Consider the following 21,510-nt stretch of genomic DNA (forward strand, 5'->3'; position numbering starts at 1 on the left):
AATCATCTCTCAGTGAAATCTCTTAGACCCTGCTCAGGTCTTCTCCATGCCAATTTCTTCAAGACTTTGCCATGTGCCCCAATAGTTTCTTCTCTGCCCCTCTGTGCTCCCACATTCTCAATCTTGCTCTCAGCAAAGGAACATTCCTTATCTTGACATGCCAAAGTGTTGCTGAAGAAATTATCTTTGGGCAATGGATCCTTTGTAAAGTTAATGATTGGTGTGTTAGATAACAGCTTGGGGCATTGCCAAGAGGATAACCCTGTAAGGAGACTGCAGTTGCTTTACTTGTTCCTTTCTTTTCCTCTGTGGGACTTGTACTTATGAAAGATTGCAAAGAAAAAACAGACTTCTTTTTTTTTTTTTTTTTACAAGGACAGGTGATAGAATGAAAATATCTCAGTAGTAAAGGCCCAATTTATTATATTCAATAGAGTCAACATTTGATTCATTTTCAGAACCTGCTCTGCCATTTTTGGCATTCAGAAGGATGAGATAACTCTTTAGAGCATGCTTTTCAGGCCTGTACCTCTCTAGCCAACGTCCTCTGCCAGCCCAGGGCTACCCTGATGGCTTTGCCATCACCCCTCTCCTGCACCCCTCCCCTCCTCCTCCCCTCACCAGCTGCAGTCCTGGACTCTCCCTGCATAGCTCATTCCTCTAAATGCAAGGTATTGGATGGATGGAAAGGGAATTTTGACAAGATATAAAGGGTTTGGGGGGTTTTTTTCCCCTAAATGCTGTTTTTCCTTATTCTGCTAAGCTCTACAACATAGCAGCCAAACCCCTGTCTGCATCTAATCCAGACTTCTTCATATCAGAGTGCCAGGCATAACAAACATGAGAAAATAGCTGGTAGTCTTGAGATCAGACACTGGCTGCCATTTCAAGCCCAGCAAGCTCATCTCACTTTTGCACAAGCAGATCTGGGAACAGGTCTGTAATATTATTGCCCTGTTTCTCTCCTTTCTGATCCTTGCTGTCTCTCACTGCCCTGCTACAGAAGCACTGGCACCAACAAAAATGTCATTAGCATTCCCAAGCTATGAGTTAAGTCCTCGTTTCTAAATCTATGCTCAACTTGCAAATAACAACTTTTTAAAATAAGAAACACACAAACCCACAAGCTTCCTTGGACGCTGGCAGTGAAACCTTAGATTGTTCAGCCTAGAAGAAAAACTGTTTGCCCTGCTATGCTCTTCCCTTTAGCTGTTCAGCTTTTTGCTATCTTTGCATTTCTCTCAGGTGATGGGTCATCAGGCTCAGATGCTGCCACTCTCCTTGGAGCTCTGCATGGTGCTCTGGATTAGAGGAATCGCTACTGTACCTGAGGAGATTTGGAGCCCACACCAAGGCCAGGTTTCTGGTGTGCATGTTGGTCACGTTGCTGAACGAGGCCAGGTGAGTCAGGTGCTTCATCAGGTATTCCAACGTTCTGCAGTGGTTTCACACAGAGAAAGAAAAATGTGTTATGTTACCAGTGCCTTCCTGCTGGGACAGCAAGGCTCAGAGCCAGCCCAGTCCCCTCCCCAAGTGTCTGCAATGGCACAACAGAGCCCATGGGGCAGAGGAGACAGCACCAGCATTTACATAGGATGGCAGTGAATACCTGAACAGCTGTGCTCTGAGGTGGCCAAGGGTGGCACATGAACCAAACTATCCTTAGTATGATGGGAGCAAAGACAACAACAGATGGATGGAAGAGGGAATGTGATGCTGCCAAGGCTGAGCTACTAGCTCTTGCTCAAGCACCTCCAGCAGATCATTTCTCCTTACCACACTCAGGACACTGCCTAAGGCTACCACAGCGGTCATACTCAGAAGGAGGATGGTAAGACTGAAGCAGGGAGACTTGTTCTGTCTCTAACAAAGGCTTGTTCAATGATATTTAAATGCCAGATAAATTGTTGCCAGATTTGGAAATGGTGAGTCAGCCTTTGGAAACTGATTTCTGGAAATCAATCCCAGAGCTATTTCAGGCAATATTCCCTGATAAGGGTGCAGTCACCATGCTGATCCTCAGCACCTCTGTGGACACAATCTTACCTGTAATGTGATGGTGGGAGCTCCTGGATGGCATTTTGAATTCGTGCCAGCTGCTCGTCCTTGGGGAAGCGTGACACTGCTTCCTGCAGGGACACAAGGAAAGAGTACACTGTACACCCTAGCAATGGACTCAGGAGGAAAGGAAGAGGGATAAGAAGGGTCATACAAGGCACCCTGTCTCAGAGGGAATGCTCTCTTGTTACCACACAGAGCTACTGGAAGAAGAAGTTTCTTTGTGTCTCCACAGAAGAGATTTCCTACACTGTTATTCCATGTTTCAGCACACCATGCCCAGACATGGTGGTTAGTATTTATGGGAGAGGGGCATTCAAGGACTTAGACCTTCAATTACAAATTACAGGGGGTTTTTTTGGCTTGTGTTGGTTTGTTTTGCTTTTCTTTTTGTGGGGTATTTTTTTGGTTTTTTTCCCTTTTTTTAACTTGGGCAATGACGGGTGAAATAGAAAGAAAGGGGAAACAGAGAAGTGAAAATAATGGAAAAAGCAAAAAGCAATAACACTCCCCAAAAATAACCTGTTAAAAATAAAACATGTTTTTTAAGTTCTGTGTTACAAGAGCATCTTGGATATACATGTTCTGTATTCAAAATAAGCAATATTTTGACTGTCATAAGAACCTAGCTGAGGGGATTGCTTGTGTGGGTTTGCATCTTTCATGATGGAAGAAGTCTCAGCAGAATCCCTGCCCAGCAGATTAATAAATTCTTATACTCAGGGTTAGACAGAATCAAGGTTATACATCTCAGACTTGAGCAAATTTCTCCAGACCAAGAGCTCAGAGAGCCATGAGAAGCTTCTGTCAGCATTCCTAAGAGTTCACTGCATTGGTATTCATCTGCTCAGCTATTCCCTTTAAATATTTGTGCTGGGGGAGGACAAGCCACCAGTCAGTTCAAACAAAGCATGACTGTCTGGGATCCTTCTCTTAACCACTAGACTACCTCTGGAGTTTGGAGACAGTTCAAAGGAAGATACTGCGATCCACACTGCTAGCACAAGCTTTGCCTCCAGAGAGACGTCAGCACTGCCAGGGAAGAGAAGGGAAGGAAAGGAAGGAAACAACCCATCCTAAACCACCTGTTGCTTAAACATCATTAACCTGAAATTACCAGCCACCACTAGAGAAGCATCTTCTTGCAGCAGTCACTACAGCACCCCCTGTGATGATATTACCACTGCTGGTTTTGTCACTGCCCTTTTCCCTACAGATCAGTTCTCCTCTACAAACATTAGCTAACCAAACATTGCCAGTTTCCAGGCCAGAGAAGTGATGGCAGATCAAAACAAATGAGCTCATTAGCTAGGTGTATATGAGATGCAGATGTATTTCATTTGCCCAAATTAAAGGCAGGTTAACTTCTTCTACAGCAGCCCCTCATAAGGAAAAGAAAGAAAAATAAAACACACACACAAAAAAACAACCAACCAAAAAAAACCCCAAAAAACCAAACAAACAAAACAAAAAAAAACAAAAATAAAACAAAAAAAACACAAACAAACAAACAAAACAAAACAAAAACACCAAAAAAAACACCAAAAAAATCAGAAATCCAAAGTATAAGAGCTCTTGTAATCTTGTAACCTTGTCCAAAGATGGAGACTGAGAGAAATAAATAAACCCTTTAACTGGTGCACCTAAAGTATTAGATTTAAACTAGATTGCACACAATATTTTCTTCCCTGGTGCACATTTTAATTCCTATATTCAACCTTCCAGGTCTCAAAGACCTAATGATTCGAGAGCAAGCGAATACCAACTTCTCTGAGGTCCTGACCCATTCAGTCCTCCAAGCCACATGCCTGACCCACACAAGCTGTGCTTTTGAAATCTGCGGAGCCCTTCAACTGCAGATTACAGCAGCAGAATACAGAATTCAAGGAAGAACCAGTATTTCCAATTATTGTATATCTGTTCATCATGGTATGAATTTATGCCATTTAAGATTTTTTTCAACTCCTCTAGTGATTCTGGGAGTGCGCAATTCATGAGCCCTGGTTAACAAGTATAATGAAGTCCAGAGAGAGAAGGCAAGCTTGGCCTCCTAGTGCTGATTTGCTCTGAGGAAGTACTTGGTCCCTCTATGCCCAGGCTAGAACAAGCCAAGCAGAGTCAACTTATCTGTCCTGAGAAACAAACATCCATCACTAGGATACAAAATGGCAATCATCTGGCAAAAATTTATAGCCAGTGAGGTCATAACTGGGATGTTACAACTGACAACTTGACATCGTGATGACCAAAAGGCCAACCCCATCCCCAGTCATTAAGAATTTTATTTTCCTTAGACAGAAATGTCTGAATCACTGTGGTGACTCAAATTGCAGCCTATCCCAACTCTGGCTCAGTCAGGCTGGGATTAGCATGTGTTCTTTATTCCTACCAGCACTCGTCTGTTGAGGTACAGCTGCTACTGTTCCCTGTTCAGACACCTCACATACACACACCTTCCCAGTGAGTTTTATGCTCCGTGGGGAATTGGTCTTGTTTCTTTCTTTCCTCCTGGTATCTGACTGTGCTTCCTGTCAGCTGGGTTACCAATTATAAATCCCTAACGAGCAGGCTTACATGAATAATGGATTTTGTGGCTAAGTGGAAAAACTGAAAAGCCAGAGATTAAAAAAAAGCTTTTTGGTCAACCCAAAGTGATAACATTTTGGGAAACTGGCATAAGATTTTAGAAAACAATTGTTCAAGGTTGACCAAAAGCATTGCACTCAAACATTAGTTACAGAAATTTGGAACTATTAAATTGGGAACTATTTAACCCTTTTCTCAAAGACATTTTATGTATTTAAGTTATTTAAATACATCTATTATTTAAGTTAGATGTGTTGATGTAATGTTGTAACATTTCCTTTAGAAAGTACTTGTAAAAGAAACACTCAATTACAGAAATGTTTTCCCTTTTATTTTTGAATAAAGCTATTTTCCAAATGTATCTACTTAAAATCTGCAAGTCATTATCCCAAAACTTCACTTTGTTTCCTTTAGAGCATTTTTTTCTTTCACAAATCAGTAGTGATAGCCAAGAAGACAACAGCCAAATAGTTCCAACAAGAATGAGATTCTTCAGTTACAGTGAATGGCTGAATGATATCCTGTATTTTCAAGATCCTATTCCTCCTGACTGTCTCCAACAATTATTTTATTCTGAGGATACAGGTCAACATTTCAAATCTGCTCAGGATTTTCAGTGAAGATCTGGCTATACATCACCTTGAAGCAAAGACCAATCTTACTTAAAATTGGGCATTGGAACAGCAAGACACCTAACATTACTGCACGTCTGTCAGGCAGCACAGCAAGCCACTCTACTCCCCACGCCACGATCCCCAGCAGAGTCATGTCCCTAACAGCTCTATGACTTCTTACAACAAGTTCCTGCTTGGCTGGTCCCATCTGGCTTTGCCACAGAGCAAGCACTCCTTGCACTGACGCCTCTTCCCAGAGCAGGGAGCCTTTGGAGAGCGTCTCCTTGTAAGGACCCCGTGGATCTCTCCCAGTGCCTCCTGTGCCACAGCAGTGTCTCTTGAAGTGCTTGATTCGGGATAGAGGCAACTCAGACAGCAACACCTGATTTTGCAGAACTTCTCTGCAGCATCTGACATTTTGGCAATGACTGTCACCTCCTCCTCTCAGGAAAATAGGAAAGAGTAGGATGACAGAAATTCTTAACAAAGAACGGATGTTTCTAACACCGTGAAAACAATCTTTCCCATCCCCCACACCAGTTGAGAAGTTTGTGAATTCTTCTAGCTGAAAGTGCATACCTTCAGCACACAAGATTTCAGCCTCAGTGATGGGATGTAAATTTGTTGGTGCCATAAAAAACCGAAAGTAGATTTAAAGTGCTAAGAAACAGGCAGCTTTAATAACAAGCATAGCTTGTTAAAACCTGTGCCACCTTTTAATAAAATATTATCTGTCATCAAAATTAGCCAAGTCTCTTAAAAATTTAGGCTTTGTGGTCTTATATTTCTGCCCCTCTGCAGTCAGCTCCTAAGCTCCAACTGTATCCATGTATAATCTATGGCTGTTTTCCAGAATCAAGTAACTACTCTTTGAATTGTAATCTCTTTAAACAAAGCTAGAGATTTCTGCTTGGCCAGTTGCCACTTTCCTCTGCCATTTTTATTTATAATGTGACCATGATGGACCTGATATGCTGTATCTGGCATAACTAATATTCTCATCTGCAGTCCACCAAACAGTATGAAAAATGTGACATGCAGAAAAGTTGATGCTTTACACGTGGGCTGGGAAATCAGTTTGTGCAGGTGTAAGGGACAGTTGGAGGGACAGGGATGAGGAAACCGCACCCCTCTGATTATGATCACAAGCCCAGGTGACCCAGAAGACTCTCAGTGATGGACAGTAATGAGGAAAAGAAATAGAATTAGTAGTGCTGGGAGGAGGTGCACAGTGGGGAGAAAAAGAGGCAGCAGGGAAGCAATGCAGTGAAAAAATAAGCAAGATGAAGGGGGGAAACAGCAGACAAACTGAGAGAAATAAACATGAAATGGTCAAAAGGAACAAGGACAGGGAGAGCCAACACGAGATGAGAAGAGAAGAGCACTGGGAAGTGTTTATATGGATAGACGGACCAGAAGCCAGGACATTGGAGTGAATCCCAAACAGCTGTCATGGAGGAATCTGCAGCACATCCACAACGCTGGAGAGGAACAAGAACAGCCAAGGGTCTCACCGTGAATTTCTTGTAGAGCTCATAAGTGAGGAGAGGGTTGGGCAGTTCCCTGAAGTACAGCTTGCAGAGTGACCCCACACAGTGGATGTCCTGGAGATAAACTTCCCTTGTCAGATCTGGGCATTGGTCAGAAACAAACTCTTGTCTGAAACAACATGGAAACATAACAATATGGGTGAATAAGAGATGTAGCAGGCCAGTACTCCACCCTAAGTACTCGCTTACAGCTAGAGAAAAAACAAATGGGAAAGCAGAGATGTCCCTGCAGGTTGGCCCAGATTGTGTCCCAAGTTCAGGCCCTGAGGTTTCAGTCAGTTATCATTATCCCTAACACAGAGAATGGACCTCAAATTGATATAAAGAGATTGCTTTGTCCCAAAGTGAGAGAAAGCAACTCAGCATTTGCACTGAGATCCTCCATGCCTTTCCCACTAACAGATGCAGAGGGAGATATAGGGTTTTTTGGGCTAATCCCTAAAATGTTGTCTTCCTCTGTTACCAGCTTCAAGGACAGTTTATCTTCTGCATCAGTGTGGAGCCCTGTTGACCACAGTGTGTACCTGAGGGACCAACACCAATGCAATGTCCCTGAATCCCTCTGACACTCCCAAACGCAGCCCTTACCTCAACTTCTGTATGTTAGATGTCACTCCTGAGAGCCGGTAGATCCCATCCACAATGCCATGAGTCTCAATGAACTCTGCACAGCTCTTCAGTACATAAGGGACTATGAGAGGAAAGCAAAGCAAAATCTTCAATGAATACACGCTGACAGCTCCACAAGTCACCACAAAGGAGACAATTCCATGAAAAAATAGCAGAAGCACTCTGTGGATGCAGAGAAGGGTACAGCAATGACAGAAATACAGGGCAAATCAAAAATAGCCCATGCAAAGTGGCTATGAGGATATGCTGTGGTTGTGCCATGCAATGCTCATTGACATGTGACAATGACGGACCCTGAAATCACAGTAACATAGCAAAAAGAAAGGTAGGGTTTTCCTCTCTTCCTTTTTCTTCCAAAATAAAATAAAAGCTCTTTCATTCTAATTGAAAGCATGTGGCAAAGCATGAGGTCCTGGGAACCCCCACCCTCCCCAGTATAGAGCTCCAGCCTTGCTGAATTGTGCCAAAAGGTCTCATTGGCTTGGATAAAAATCAGAGAAGCATTCACACTTCCATATAAGCCTACATACCCACAGTTTAGTGCTCATAAATCCCACTGAGGGGGTATAAAGTTCAAATATTGACTAGATCTGCACACTGACAAAACTTGACATTGGCTTCAAAAGAACTCCATCAGCATAACTAGACAAAGACTTAACCAGTCTTAAAGCTGAGAGGAGCCTGAGGCACAATATTTACATCCAGACTTGGACCTAAAGTATATGTTTATTTTTTCCCTATTATATAGGTATAAGAACCCCCCTTTCTCTTGGTCAGATCAAGCCTCCCTGTCCCCAGTAACAACCCAAGCTATAACAATAACAGTAAGAAAGCCCTTCCTTATTAGGTGCTAGAAACTACTGTGTATTTAATGCAATGCTTCACAGAGACATAGGCACAAAAGTCAGTAAATGCACAAGTCAAAAGTTCCCTGTTCTAATGCTGAATCTGCTGCACAGCACATTTCAAAAGCTGTATGGAGGAAAACCAACTAAGCCACAGATTTGACTGGAAAGCCAGGCCATAGCAATTACTGCATCTTTGTGACACCCCAGAGACAATGCCTCTGGCTGGACTTTCCCTGAGTTCTGCTCAAAGTTCAGGAGTATAAGGATATATTAACCTGCTTCATCAGATAGCATCCAGAGATAGCACTCCAACAAAAACAGTTGGTACATTATTAATTTTCATTATTTTATTATTTCTCATGGGAGCCACTGAGGCGAGAGCCAGCTCATGGGCGGACCTGTCCCTACGAAGTATTGCAGGGCACAGGCTCTGGTGAGAAGGGCTCCAAGCTTGCACCTACCTCAGTGACACACTGCTACTGAGCCAGTCAGTCAGGGAAGTTCTGCCCCTCGGCCTCCTGACTTGCTGAGGGGAGTTAAGGAGTCTTTTTGTGTGTCCCCTCTCTTGTCTTTTAGCCAACCCAAATGCAGGAGTACACAAAGTCTCAGTGATTACTTGGAAGCCTGAACGGTCCAAACAGACTAATTCTTCTCAGTCAAAGGAGCTCATCCAAAACAACAGGGAAAAATTGACTTTATGGGTTTTTTGAGCAGGTACTCATAACATGGGTACATTAGTCATGCTGTGTCACACTTAAAGCTCTTGTGCTGATTTTCAAGACCCTCAGGTTGTTGGGTGGAGCTCTTGGCAGAGGCCCTAAGCCTACAGCAGTGTTCATGAAACCATGAAATCGCAAAGTGAAGTCTACAGAGTTAAAGTTTTGTCCACAACAGTCACAGAGTTATGGTATTCTCTCCTCAAGGACTTTGGCGGGGAAGATCATCAGAGCCTTCCAGAAAGGAAAGAACCTGGGAATCGTTCCTTGCAATGCATGTAACACCTACTTCCTATGTGGGCTAAATAGTGTGGAAGGAGACAGAGCAAAAAAAAGGTAGTATGAAATTTCTTTAATGTCCTTCCAAGAAAAGTCCAAGTGACACATCAAAAAAAGAGGACCTTCCTATCTCCCAGTAAGTCCTGATTATCTTGAACTGCGGTAGGGAACTCAGATCATATGATGATGAGAATGCTAAAAATAAAATTAAAAAAAATTAAAAAAAAAAAAAAAAAAAAGGAAAGACAAATTACTTCTGGCCTCATGTCCATTTCTAGAAAATCAGACTTTAACATCTCTATGGTAGAAGCTATGCATACATGGTATATTAAAATTTCCTTCTTGTTATGGCTCTCAGAATAAATGACATGTAACCATCAAAAATGAAAGTTAGGCAGATCCATGTCACCTCAGATCTATCTGGGTCAGAGAATAGAAATCATTGAACTCCATGCAACCTGAAAAAAAGAAGAATTAATTGAACAGAAAACATATTTGATCATGATATCCACATGACATGGTTTGTTTAAAGGTTAACAGTCTTTCATGGAGACAAGCCACATATGATGGTGCCTGGCTGCCAAAAAATGGGGTCCATGCACAAAGCATCCTTTATTAGATACTTTTTAAAAATTCAATGTTAGGAACAAAAAAAACAACTAAAACTGCAGATACTGATATTTGTTGTGACTAATTTGACCTCTTGAAAGTAAGATCTATTAAATCACACCATGTTTCAGGCTGAATTCTAAGTTTACTTGGAGTAAATTAGGTCAAGAGGCCTCAAGCAGGTAAGCAAATCCCCTATACAGAAGAAGAAGAGAAGGCTAGATCCGTCTGTTGAGGACTGGTAAGCAAAAAACAGGGGCCTGAGGGGAACGATCTATAGCAAATGTATAAAATTCAACCCATTTTTAAAAGTGAGCGAAAACTCCACAGCGGAGACAACATATAGCTTGCAAATAGACAACGTGCACTGAGCTCTGCCTGTATGTCATACTGCAGCCCTGCATTTTTCCTTGATTTTCCAACCCTCGGCTTCTCACATATCTCTGCCAGTGCCCTTCACTCATCATGTACAAGATTTCCTGCCATACCAGGTCTTTGGCTCAAAGGAACAGAAACAGTCAGTCATGCCAAAATTTCTGGCAGTTTTGTGATGTCAAAAAAAAAATCCCACATAGGACACTTTTCACTTGCAACTGAAAATTACAGACTTCAAATTCAGATCCCTGGAGGTGAAGGAACTACATCAACTTCCTTCAAATCAAGCTCCTAAATGCAGCACTTGTATGGAACTGGAGCACAATAAATGTTTTCTTTGAGCATGACCTGTAGCTATGGCATTCCTGAGCAGCTCTGATCTCCTACAAAGCTTAGCCTTTTGGGCTTTTGGGGGTGGTGAGGTTAGAACAGTAGTGAGCAGCTCTCTCTCACTTCCAGGAGTTTCTGAGCTGGTAGGATTATTTCAGACATGGCTCCTGATGAACTGAGGTTAGGATCAACCCTGAATGCAGGCTTTGGCGTGTGCTTTACAACTGGTCTCTATCAGAGATTCAGGGCACGTAAATCACAGGGCTGGGTCTCTTCCAAAGGAAGATCAGACATGGATGGGGATTTGCAGCAAGAGCTGTACATGCAGGCACAGAAAGGAGATGGGAGGGAGGGAATCCAATCTTTACACTCCTATAATTAAAGCTGTGCTGGAAGTTTAGAAGGCTTAGAAGCTGGAAGGGGAGCTGGTGTCACACAGACCCCGCTTGTTCTCCCAGACAGCCAAACTGTCCTCATTTAAAACTACAATAGAAACCAGATGGAGGAGGACAAGAGAGCAAGGCATCAGTCAGAAGGGAAATTGAGTTATAAACATAATGTACACAGAAGACAATACTTCTCTTCCCCTAGACAAAAATAAACCAGAAGGGCAGTCACAGTAACTCGTTCCACTCTCACTGGATGTCACCTCCAAGTTCAGTGTACACAGACATGCACCTTCACCAGGGTCTTTTCCAAGACAACAGCTCATGCCCACCACCTTTACATGTGTCTGCTACTCTCGCTGGGTCATGCACCGTGCTGTCCTCTTTCTGATCCCCAGCAATGTGCAATGAAATTCCCACCTCCCAGCACTGCTGGCACTCCCTTCTCCTGTCCCTTCCCAGCCATAGTGCTGCCACCCACCAAACCTCCCCACCAGCAAGCAAGATGCCCATTCTTTGCCTGCCTGACAAAGGCTTCATCTGGCCCTGGACTGAGCATTTTGGATCTAATCTGCAGAGACCTTTAAGCATGTCTTTATTTCAATTCCTGAGCAGCCCAAGCAGGAGAGGTCACTAAGAAAAGAGGGAGTGACCCCATCCAGTGATCAGTGGGAGGATGACCTCCTGGCCTCCCACCAAAGCCAGCAAAGAGCAAGGAAGATGCTGGTTCAGCAGGAGATGCAGGCAATATCCTGTGACTTTCAATGCCTCCTTCCAGAAGAAACTCTGAGTCTCCATGGGCTACAGAAGGACCCTAGGGAGGAGGTTGCTAAATCAGACACCCTAAACACTCAATATGAATAGTGCCCAGTTAGACAGTAAGTTAGCTAACCTGGACTGGGCCATGTGTTCAGGGTACACTGCATTGAATGGGACTGAACAGCAGCAGGCTTAATTTTTTACTTTATCCTTCTGTTATTTTTTCAGACTACTCCTTGTAAGGGTAAGCACTCGTGACAGAGATAGTCAGGGCCTCCTTGCTGGTTGGTTTCTGACACATGGTGGAGGTTTCATGTCTTCATGTCTTCTCTAATTTTATTTTAATTTTAGTTCATCTACTGGGAGGATAAATAAGACCTTTCATTTCACCTAGAACACTAACTTTTTGATTTTTGACTTGCAGGAAATAGTTCGGCTTTTTTTTTTTTTCAATTTCTCCCCACTATGAATCCTGAACCATAAAAAAAAGTTGTAGGCATTTTTATTTCACCATTTTGGTTTTGTTATACATCAGTATTTTTTAATTGTCTTCAATTACCTTCAATAGTAGCACATGCTTCCTATCATGCTATTTCAATACCACGACAATAAAGGTCAAAAGTCTCCCGTTTCAATTTAACTGACTAAAATAGGAAATATTTCCTTTTAAAAAAGCGTTTTAGTCTGTAATTAGCAAGATTTGTTATTTTGTACCAAAAAAATCATGAAACAGAGCAAACTAATATATTCAGTTGGCCTCCTAATCACAGGAAAGTAACATTGTACAAATGGCAATATTCTTGATCATCAGTATCTCTGATAGTTTTTTGCATTTCCTGACTTTCTACTGTAAATCATGAGTTTTAAAGCTGATTCACTATTTTTTTCTTTTTTGCTGGCATTGCCTGATTTTCACTAGGCATAAGGTTAGTTGAGAAACAGATTTGAGAGCAGATCAAACTGTGCTCTCCTCCCTGCAGTTCACCCGAGCCATGGTGCAGCACATCAGTCACAACACTAGATTTTCTCCCAGTGCATAGACCTAACCAGTGGCAGCTAAGGATAAGTCCTGCCTTCCCACCACATAGCATTTCATTTGCCTTTCACTGCCTCCTTGCCAGTAGCAGCCAGAGATGGAAGGGACCATAGAATCCAAACTACCTGCAGAGGGTCTCTTTTGCTCTGTCAGGACATACTACAAGAGAAAAGAGCTTCAGTCTCCAGGATGTCTGTACATGCTTTTCACTAGCACTAAATTAATTTTACAGAATCAAAACAAGAAAAGAAAAAAAACAAACAAAAACAAACAAACAAAAGCAAAACCTGTCTCACTCTCAAATTCCAGTGTTAAATTTGGCTGTTAGCTGTGGCTAAGCTGCCACAACCCCTCCATACACACACACCCCCCCATATTTAAACAGCATGAGACAGGTAAAGCACCAAACAGGCCCAAAAACAAACCAACTTGCTACAATTCTCCTTGGCTTTTCCCCCATAGCTGCCATAAACACAGTTTAAATGGATGAATGGTTGGCACCAAGGTGATCATGTCCACACGGACAGCACAATTGATTCACTGCGTAAGTCATACACTTCATGTATTTTTTTCCCCTCTGCTTCTGTGACAAATGCCCCTGCAATGTCACAAAGATGCCGTTCCCTGTGATGAAAGTGCCATCCTGTGCACGGTTGTGATTTGGTGGGCAAAAATGTAGGAAAAACAGATTTCAAATCTGTAAGATGCTGTGAGCCATCACCCTCCATGGCCTGAGTGGGAAATGGAAACACTGAGTGCTGTTTAGGATGTGGCCTTCTGATTTCAAGCTCACCCACAACCTGCAGGTTAAGCTGAGTTTGACTGAAGTCAATGGCATCACCAACAAAGATTTTTTTTCCCCCATTGATATTATATCCAGCTTGCATCTAACATATTTAAATCAGACATGTAGGAACATCTCATTTTTCCAGAGCAGATCTGACAACTGTGATGTTTGAAGCAGGAATGAAAAAGCCTGTGGCAGATCTAGCCAGCTCATAGATAGCACATATCAAAGAAAGCCTAAGAGAAAGTACTGCCAAAGCAGACACTGAATGCTGACTCTCAGCCCCAGCAGTCACTGTGCCCCTCTGAAATATGAATTTACCTTGACATAGCTGGCAAATTCTGTCATGCAGGCACTTTAGAAAGAGGTTGTACTAAATACTAAAATAGTCTTGCTACGAAAACATCCTCCTGACAATTTCCTGGGAAAAAAAACAAAAAACAAAAAAACCCAAAGCCAAAAACAGATAATAGAACAGGATATCTCCAGTCCTAACTTTTATGACTGTGGTGCAATCACCTTGGAAAACAGTGGCTCAGGTTCTGCATGGCAGGTCAATGAGCTGTGCATGTCCTCAGTTAACCGTTCAAATCCTAACCCTGATCCACAGCAGATTAGGGTGGATATTGTACAGCGTTTTATTTACCACAGCACAAGCAATTGGGATAAATAATTCTGAAGATAGGAGTAACTAGACAATTTATGCTGTGCCTGGAAATGGACTTGGGTGTCAGTATAGAAAATATCAGAATAGTTTTGAAGCTGCATGTAATAAATTGACCTCTGTCTTGGTAAATGCCTAGATACTGTGATGATAAGCAAGCTGTAAGGCAGGCATTCTGCCATTGACCTCAATTCTGGTGACATGAACTAAAACCACTAAAAAATCCAAAGGCTGCATCAGCTGATGGAGTGCAGGAGAAGAGTGATGCCAATGCTGCAGCTCAAGGGAGCTGGGAGAAGCAGCCTGCCAGGGAAGAGCCCAGGTAAGTGTTGGGTAATGGGATGGAAAGCCAGTAATGTAGGCTTCATTTGAAGTCTCTTGAGAGGCTGCTGTCTTTCATCCAGATCAATAAACAAGCTTATGGCATATTTTCTGTATCATGCTTTCCTTTCTTCTTCTGCTCTCCTCTTAAGCATAGAAACCAAAGTAAGCCATGCTAACCCACTTAACTGTTGGCAACAAAACAACAAAATTATATGGACTCGATAAGTTTCTTCTTTCTCTCACCAGATTTTGATCTACATGTTTTCATTTACAAGAGCTTCAGAAGAAAGTTAAAAAATAAGCACAGTCTCCATCTTTTACCTGGGCTTGCCACCTCATGCAGACCTGCTCATTTTCTTACAGTCCCAAAATTACTCTCGAGGCAACTTGTAAGCTTTAACACATGCTTCTTGACTGCTATAAGGATGTAGAAACCAAAATCTCCTTTGACACTTTGAGATTCCTACACGGGATTCTTCGCATCCCAGAATCAGGAGAGCAGCAATTCAAGGGGATCAATGCTCCCTACCTGGCTATCAGTGTTAATTTGTCCCTTAGTCCTTTTCAACTTGGACTCTAGTATGCCAGGCAATAGGAATTTCAGGTTTCTCTTTACAAGGTTTTTGGGGCTGTTAGAAAGAAATTCTGAGTGCTTAGGTCTTGATGTGTACCTGAAAAATACCAGCAACTAGTAACAGTTTTGAAGTCCTTTGTACTGTGCCCTTCTTAAACACCATCTCCATACACTGAAAACTGTAGCAATCTCTAGAGGACATGGAATCTGCCTGCAGTTTCTGTGCTGCTCTGTAATGATGTCTCACTGTTAAACAGATCCTTATTCACTTTTGTAGTGATGGCATGGTGGTGACAAAGCAACTAATTCCCAAATAAATGCTACTGGAAGGCTGGGGAAGACAGGATGAAGGAAGGAACTGGATTGTTATCTCATGAACACTTGTGCTGCAGCAAATTGGCTGCTCTGCAGTTCTCTCTGCTGTTCTTTTCCAGGAACTTTCTGTTGTCCCTTCAAATTTTCAAGGAGAGGATGGAGGTCCACCAGCACTCACAGTTCTCCTTCCACGCTTGCCACACATTAACAAGCATATATGGCAGCCACTCCTAAGCCTTAAAAGTACACATCCAGCTGTGCCAGCTAACTCAGGATGGCAGTGCCAATGAGCTCAGGTGTGTGAAAGGGAGAACGGGGCCCATCACCCCACTGAGAGCCCAGGTTATCATTCAGTAGCAAGGTACAAGCTGGTCCTGGACCAAGCTCTCATATGGAAGAAAAATGGTATGGTTGAATCTCACAGGTCTTATTTCTATCTTCTTCCTTCTTTTTCTTTTGCCTCTGTCACATTGATGGACTGATGCAGACTGACACTAGGTTATGCAGCAATGTTCTTTCACTCAGGCCTCTCATTGATCTTGCCTCTAGGGCTCTTCTAGTCAAGAGCAGTACAGCAATTTCCAGAGGTTATTCCAAATGGGCTCTTACAGTCAACAATTTAGGGCAAAGAGCAGGAAAAATCGCTGAGGATCATTACGTATCACAGGCAGACTGATGAAGAACCTAAATGCAAACCCATAATGGCTGCAAATGAGAAGTGAAAGGCAAATGAAAACAGACTTTGGAGAAAAAGTAAATAAAGCTTTCTGATGTCAATCTGATTGAAAACAAACATGCAAAGGCACTAGCAATAATCAGGCATTATAATTTGTAGCCAAGCATCACCAAATCCATTCCATCTTTGCTCAGTTGCTGAGCGTATATTTAGACTGAGTGTTTTTATTGCCAGGATGCCTGGGCCTGACCCAAAGAAACTCACTCACACAAAAAATCCCATTGGACTCATCAGTATCTTCCACAAAAGAAAATAAAATCAATTTGTTCCACACCCTCTTACCTTCTACTGTGACATGCAAATACTAGCAAAGGAGGTATACAAATGATAGAAGCAATTTCACCAGCGTTACAGGAGCACAAAATGCTGGTGTGAGTTTCAGCACAGAGTGGAGAATTAAGACTTCTGCCGGCAGTGGAAGGTCACCTAGAAATGCTCCCCCCGGTCCTGCTCAGAGGAGGCTGAAAACAGGTTAGTCTTTATTTGAAGAGGATTAAGCTGTGTGTGACTCGGATTGTTGATGTTTTTCTGATGAAACAAAGTGCTGTTCTACCCATTCTAAGTAGTGCCAAAGGTATATGATCACCAGTCTGTGGCTCAGTTTCTGTGTCCATAAAACATGGAGAATATTCTGTCAGAAGCACCTGATCACACACACATAAATAAATGTATATATCAGCATATAAATGTATATGCATACATACACATATGTATTTTTTACATATACAAATATATTTGTTTCTGTATGTATGTGTGTGTGAGAGAGAGGTTTCATGTGTATTACCAGGAAACTTAGAGAAACAGCTGGGTTTATTGAGGTGTCAATCAAAGCCTAACAAAGTCAAAAGATGTGAAAGTCATGCTAGGCCAATGTCACAGGTCTGGAGGATACTCTTGACATGCTGGTGCTCTTGCTTGTTGAAGCATTGCCCTGCTTGTTGCTGCTGAAGGCTTTGCTGGGTGAACCACTCACTCACAGTCAAGGAATGTTGTTAGTCTGGGGGGCTGCTCCTCAAGCATGCATGGATATCTGCATCAGCAAGTCCAGAACCAGTCTCAGGGGACTGGTTTCACTCAGTAGTTTAGTTAAGAAGGGCAGCCCGTGGGATATGGGTCATATTGGCTATACCTTTTCATCTTCAGAGGCTGCAGTGCTCTAAAGTGCACTCTCGCAGCCATGTTCACAAGGATCTTGTTTTCCTTTCCATACACCAGGGAGGCTAAAGAGCTCAAGAAGAAGCTGCCAAGCAGCCTGGTTCAAACATCTGGATGTGGTGCTGCTCGTTCAGGGCTTCTTTCAGAAATAGCAGGGAGCACAGCACTGCTCCATCTGTCAGCCTTGTGGCATATCAGTGCTCACATATGTTGCAAGAGGGCAGTTTGCTCACTCTCCAGAGCCTGAGAGAATCAGTAAGGACAGCAAAGGAAGCAGAACAACATTTACAGATGGTGTCACAATGCCTCCCAGCCTTCTAAAAGCTGATGCTGGGCTAGAATTGTTTAGAATGCTTCCTGCTACGCTGTTTGTGTCTGTCCATCTCCACCTTAGGACAACTTAGCACAACTACTGAGATGCACCCAGAGGACAAGGAATGGTTTCTCCAAGGCTAAGCTGCAGGGACTTTACCTCTGCAACTGCCTTCCAGAGGTGTAAGGGCATCAGAAATAGAAACTCATTCTGACAAATGGTCAATGATGACAAGAGGCACAATGTTGCTTTCAAAGACACTAGTAAAAGAGGAAAAGAAACGCTCAATAAAATATTCAGCATAATGGTAACTCCTTACTTCTCAAGAAGGCTTCTATCCCCCCACCTAGTAAGGACAAGTCAGGAAAGATATCCATCTATACAATATTTTTCTTTGTATTCCCAAAGCCCTTCTGCTCCCAATGGTAACACTGTCCCCATGTCTTTCCTGCACAAAACATCCTCCCAGTTCCACAGGGGATACAAGCCTCTCACTCCCTTCACCTCTCAATAAATATGCATGCCAGGGATTATCAAACTATGGGTCATTCTCAGTGCTAAAAATGGGGAAAAAACAATATTGAGCAGTTACTAAAGCAGTAAATCTAATCACTTGGCAATTATGTTCCTCGGTTTCCAAGCCCCCCAATGGATTCCTGATACATTCCATATTTCACTCTTTATTTTGTTTTCCATTTTGTGAAAGACAGGCCCTGAATCAGTATGAAGAAAAACAACTTTCCAGCTTCCCGTCCCCCTGCTTTTTTTTTCCCTATGCTATCTCTGCTCCAAGTCAGGCCAGGTAGTGCTTATCATTTCCTCTGCACAGCAAACACCAGGGTGCATGTGCTTCCTGCTGGCCAGTCCTAAACTGCTAGTTGACATTGTTTTTAAGGCCCCCCTCTCTCAGAGGCAGGAGCAGCTCTGCTGCACAGCTCTTCCTGTTGATGTCAGGGCCCTCTTCCTCCTAAAGCAAATGGGCTTCCTGATGGCATCTGTGTCCTTTTCCATGAGGATTAGGAGGAACCATTTTCCTACACAGTGGCTGGGAAAGAAAAAAAAAATAGCACTGGAGAAAGGGATGTAATAGGGAGGAGCAGGGACGTAAGGTTTTTTTCCAAGTAGTCTTGGAGAACATCTGGGGTACTTCTCAATGAGGAGAGGAGAGAAGAGATAAGGGGTCAAAACAATAAAGTTATGTCTTAGAGATGCTGGTATTTGCAAGTACCAGAAAATCACTTATTAGCAGAGAACATCAGAGACTAATTACAGCTGCCAATTTCCTGCTGCTAAGGAATGTAAGCTCACAATAGGATAGCCATAGCCACAGCCCCTGCGTTCCAGCAGCACTGTCATAAGCTGTGGGAAATGCCAAGACCTTTATACCAGACTATTGCCTTCTTTTTTATTCTCTCAAATGGAGGAATCACTACCACTGCCAGCACTGTTTCATCAACAGTGGAGAAAATGGGCGACAAATATGCAGAACACAGCTCACACCAAGCTGAATCACTTCAACTCCACAGACTGCCATGGTGTGTGCCACTGCCACAGCAGAGAAGAGGAAACATAACCAGACATCATCTCAGGCCACTCCCAGCCCATGGTATTCAAGGTTTGCATTTGTCTCTTTAGAGAAGCCGATGGGCTTGTCCCATCTCCCACCAGGAAGTCTGCAGTTTGCTGCACAGTGTAAGAAACAGCCGTGGAACCTGTGGCTACAGGGACACATAGCAGGGCAGAGGGCGAGGAGCACGGCCAGTCAGGGCAACAGCGCTGCCTGCCCTTCCACAGGATTTCAGCCTCAAAGGTCCCATGGCCTCCCTCACAGAGCAAGGAGTTGAATCCCCTTAAGACATGCACTCAAGCTAAAAAGGATTTCGCTTGACTGGGGAAATAGAGCCCCCAGCACTTTCTATACCACATCCATACCACTGTATGGTGGCATGGATGTAGTATAGACAGGCGGGTGGGGAGGGTGTTTACTAGGGGGTGAACGGCAATGACTAGAATAGGACCTGTTCCTTAGCAGACTGTCCAGAACTACTGCTTCTAATGGTCCTCTGGGATGAGTCAAAGCTATATGCCAATAAAATATATTGTTATAATGTGATTTTCTCCTTTTTTCCTATCTGTGGCCTAGTCACCTTCCTGTGACACTGTAGTAATTAAGCAAAGGACTGTAACTCCAATTTTTGTCTAGAAATTGCCACAGAGGCTGACAAAATTATTCCAGCTGTATGCAACTGTAGCCAACAGCAGATGTGGCCCCAAGTCTGGCAGAGCCAGCAGAGCTGCAAGAGAGTGAACTGGGGCTTAGTTTTCCTCATCAGAAGAAATTCTTACTCAAGGTGCAATTGCAAAATCTTAACGGCTGGTGAGGGTGTAAGACGCAAAGGATAAAAGCCCACCTACATTCTCCCAGCAGAAGTTGGCCAGGGCTGCTGAAATTTGCAGCTGACACTGGAGAAAGCATTCCGAGGCACTGACGATGTGCCCCCCATAGCTGCAGCCATGCTAGTGCCCACACACGTGGGATGGGGGACCACGAGCTGCTTTGGCAGCAAAACTGCCCTTGGATGAAAGGTAGCACAAGAGGAACAGACTCCACCGAGCCCACATCTTCCTGTCGCTCTCTCCCCCTAAGTACTGCCTGCTATTCTTGAATGAATTACCTCAATCCCTCTTAAGCAGTGTACTGACCAGGAAAAGGGTGTGAGGATTATTAACGGAAAAAAAACCTTGAGTCTTTCAGCCCTGCAGTGTGGCTACAGTTACAAGGAAAACAGGATACCATGTGGCATAAGGGGAGGACGAAGAGAAAAGAAGCAGGAACTCTAATGACCTACAGGGACTAACTAGCCTGAAGAACAAAAGCGCTGGCAGTAAATAGGCACAGCTGGCCTGAATGACCAGGAGAGAAACCAAGGCACACTGTAGTGGTCTGCAGGGGAGGTATAACTTCGAGGGAAACAGCTGTTTCGGGGTGATCAAGGGCTTGTAGCTATGAGTGAATCAAACTCTGAGACTATATTAAAGAGTAGGGGAAACCTCCTAAAACTGAGACATAGTATCGTGTAGAATTGCCTTCTCAGGGAGAGGGTGGGAGGCAGGCTTCCTGGATACTCAAAATCCATCAGATTACACTGAACAGAATGGCTCTGCACCGGCCACTGAGACAAAGACAAAACCATCTCACCGGCCTTTCCATGTCATTATCAGGTGATGCCTTTTAAGCCACAGAAAGATTCCCTGGAAGAGTTTGCTGTGTTACAGGAAAGCATGTGCCAACACTCGCTACAGCAAGGGACAACCACAGCCAGCAGCTGGAGTTTAAATTGGATACTAAAGCATGTGGGAAGAAAGGCCACTTGAAAATCATCTAGCTGAAAATTTTTCCAGTGGGAAAGCGTGCATTTCACAAAATCAAAATGTTTCACCAGAATGCATGGATTCTGTTCAATTTTTCAACCAAACACTCAAATACAGAAGGTGAAATATGTTCACTCCTTTATCATTATTTTTAACGTAATTAGAATTATTATTTAGGGGTAGTTTCTCCCTTTTTATTCCAATTCTGGATGAAAGGAAGTCTTGTGGTAGGAGAAGATGGAGTACAGTATATTGCAAAACAAGAAGCAGCTCTAAGGGACATTGAGTGGTATCATCAATGCCTGCCTCTCTGCACACTTCTGAGGACAGCAGCATTGCAAGCTGAAACCCAGAATATTGCATGTGTTTCTTGTCAATGAATGAGAAAAAAGGTGAGTGTTCTATGGTTTGTTTTTCAACCCTCAGGACACAAAACCCCCTCATTTGAAATCTTGCTTGTATGCCACGTTCCCCATTGTGAGGATAAAACCTCA

At 43.2% G+C, this 21,510-nt stretch overlaps 1 protein-coding gene across 1 annotated transcript in view; it reads right to left on the minus strand.

Annotated features, from left to right (window-relative positions):
• ARHGAP31 (Rho GTPase activating protein 31) overlaps window positions 1-21,510 on the minus strand; it is a 61,100-nt gene that overhangs the window by 17,365 nt on the left and 22,225 nt on the right. The window contains exons 2-5 of the mRNA XM_014890289.2: window positions 7,397-7,499; window positions 6,773-6,917; window positions 2,047-2,129; window positions 1,328-1,435 (exon numbers count right to left, since the gene is read on the minus strand). Coding sequence (XP_014745775.1) covers window positions 1,328-1,435; window positions 2,047-2,129; window positions 6,773-6,917; window positions 7,397-7,499 — 439 coding nt within the window. The remainder of the gene's footprint in view (window positions 1-1,327; window positions 1,436-2,046; window positions 2,130-6,772; window positions 6,918-7,396; window positions 7,500-21,510) is intronic.

The sequence above is a fragment of the Sturnus vulgaris genome, chromosome 2 (assembly GCF_052056855.1).
Source record: "Sturnus vulgaris isolate bStuVul1 chromosome 2, bStuVul1.hap1, whole genome shotgun sequence".
NCBI classification, from domain to species: Eukaryota; Metazoa; Chordata; class Aves; order Passeriformes; family Sturnidae; genus Sturnus; species Sturnus vulgaris.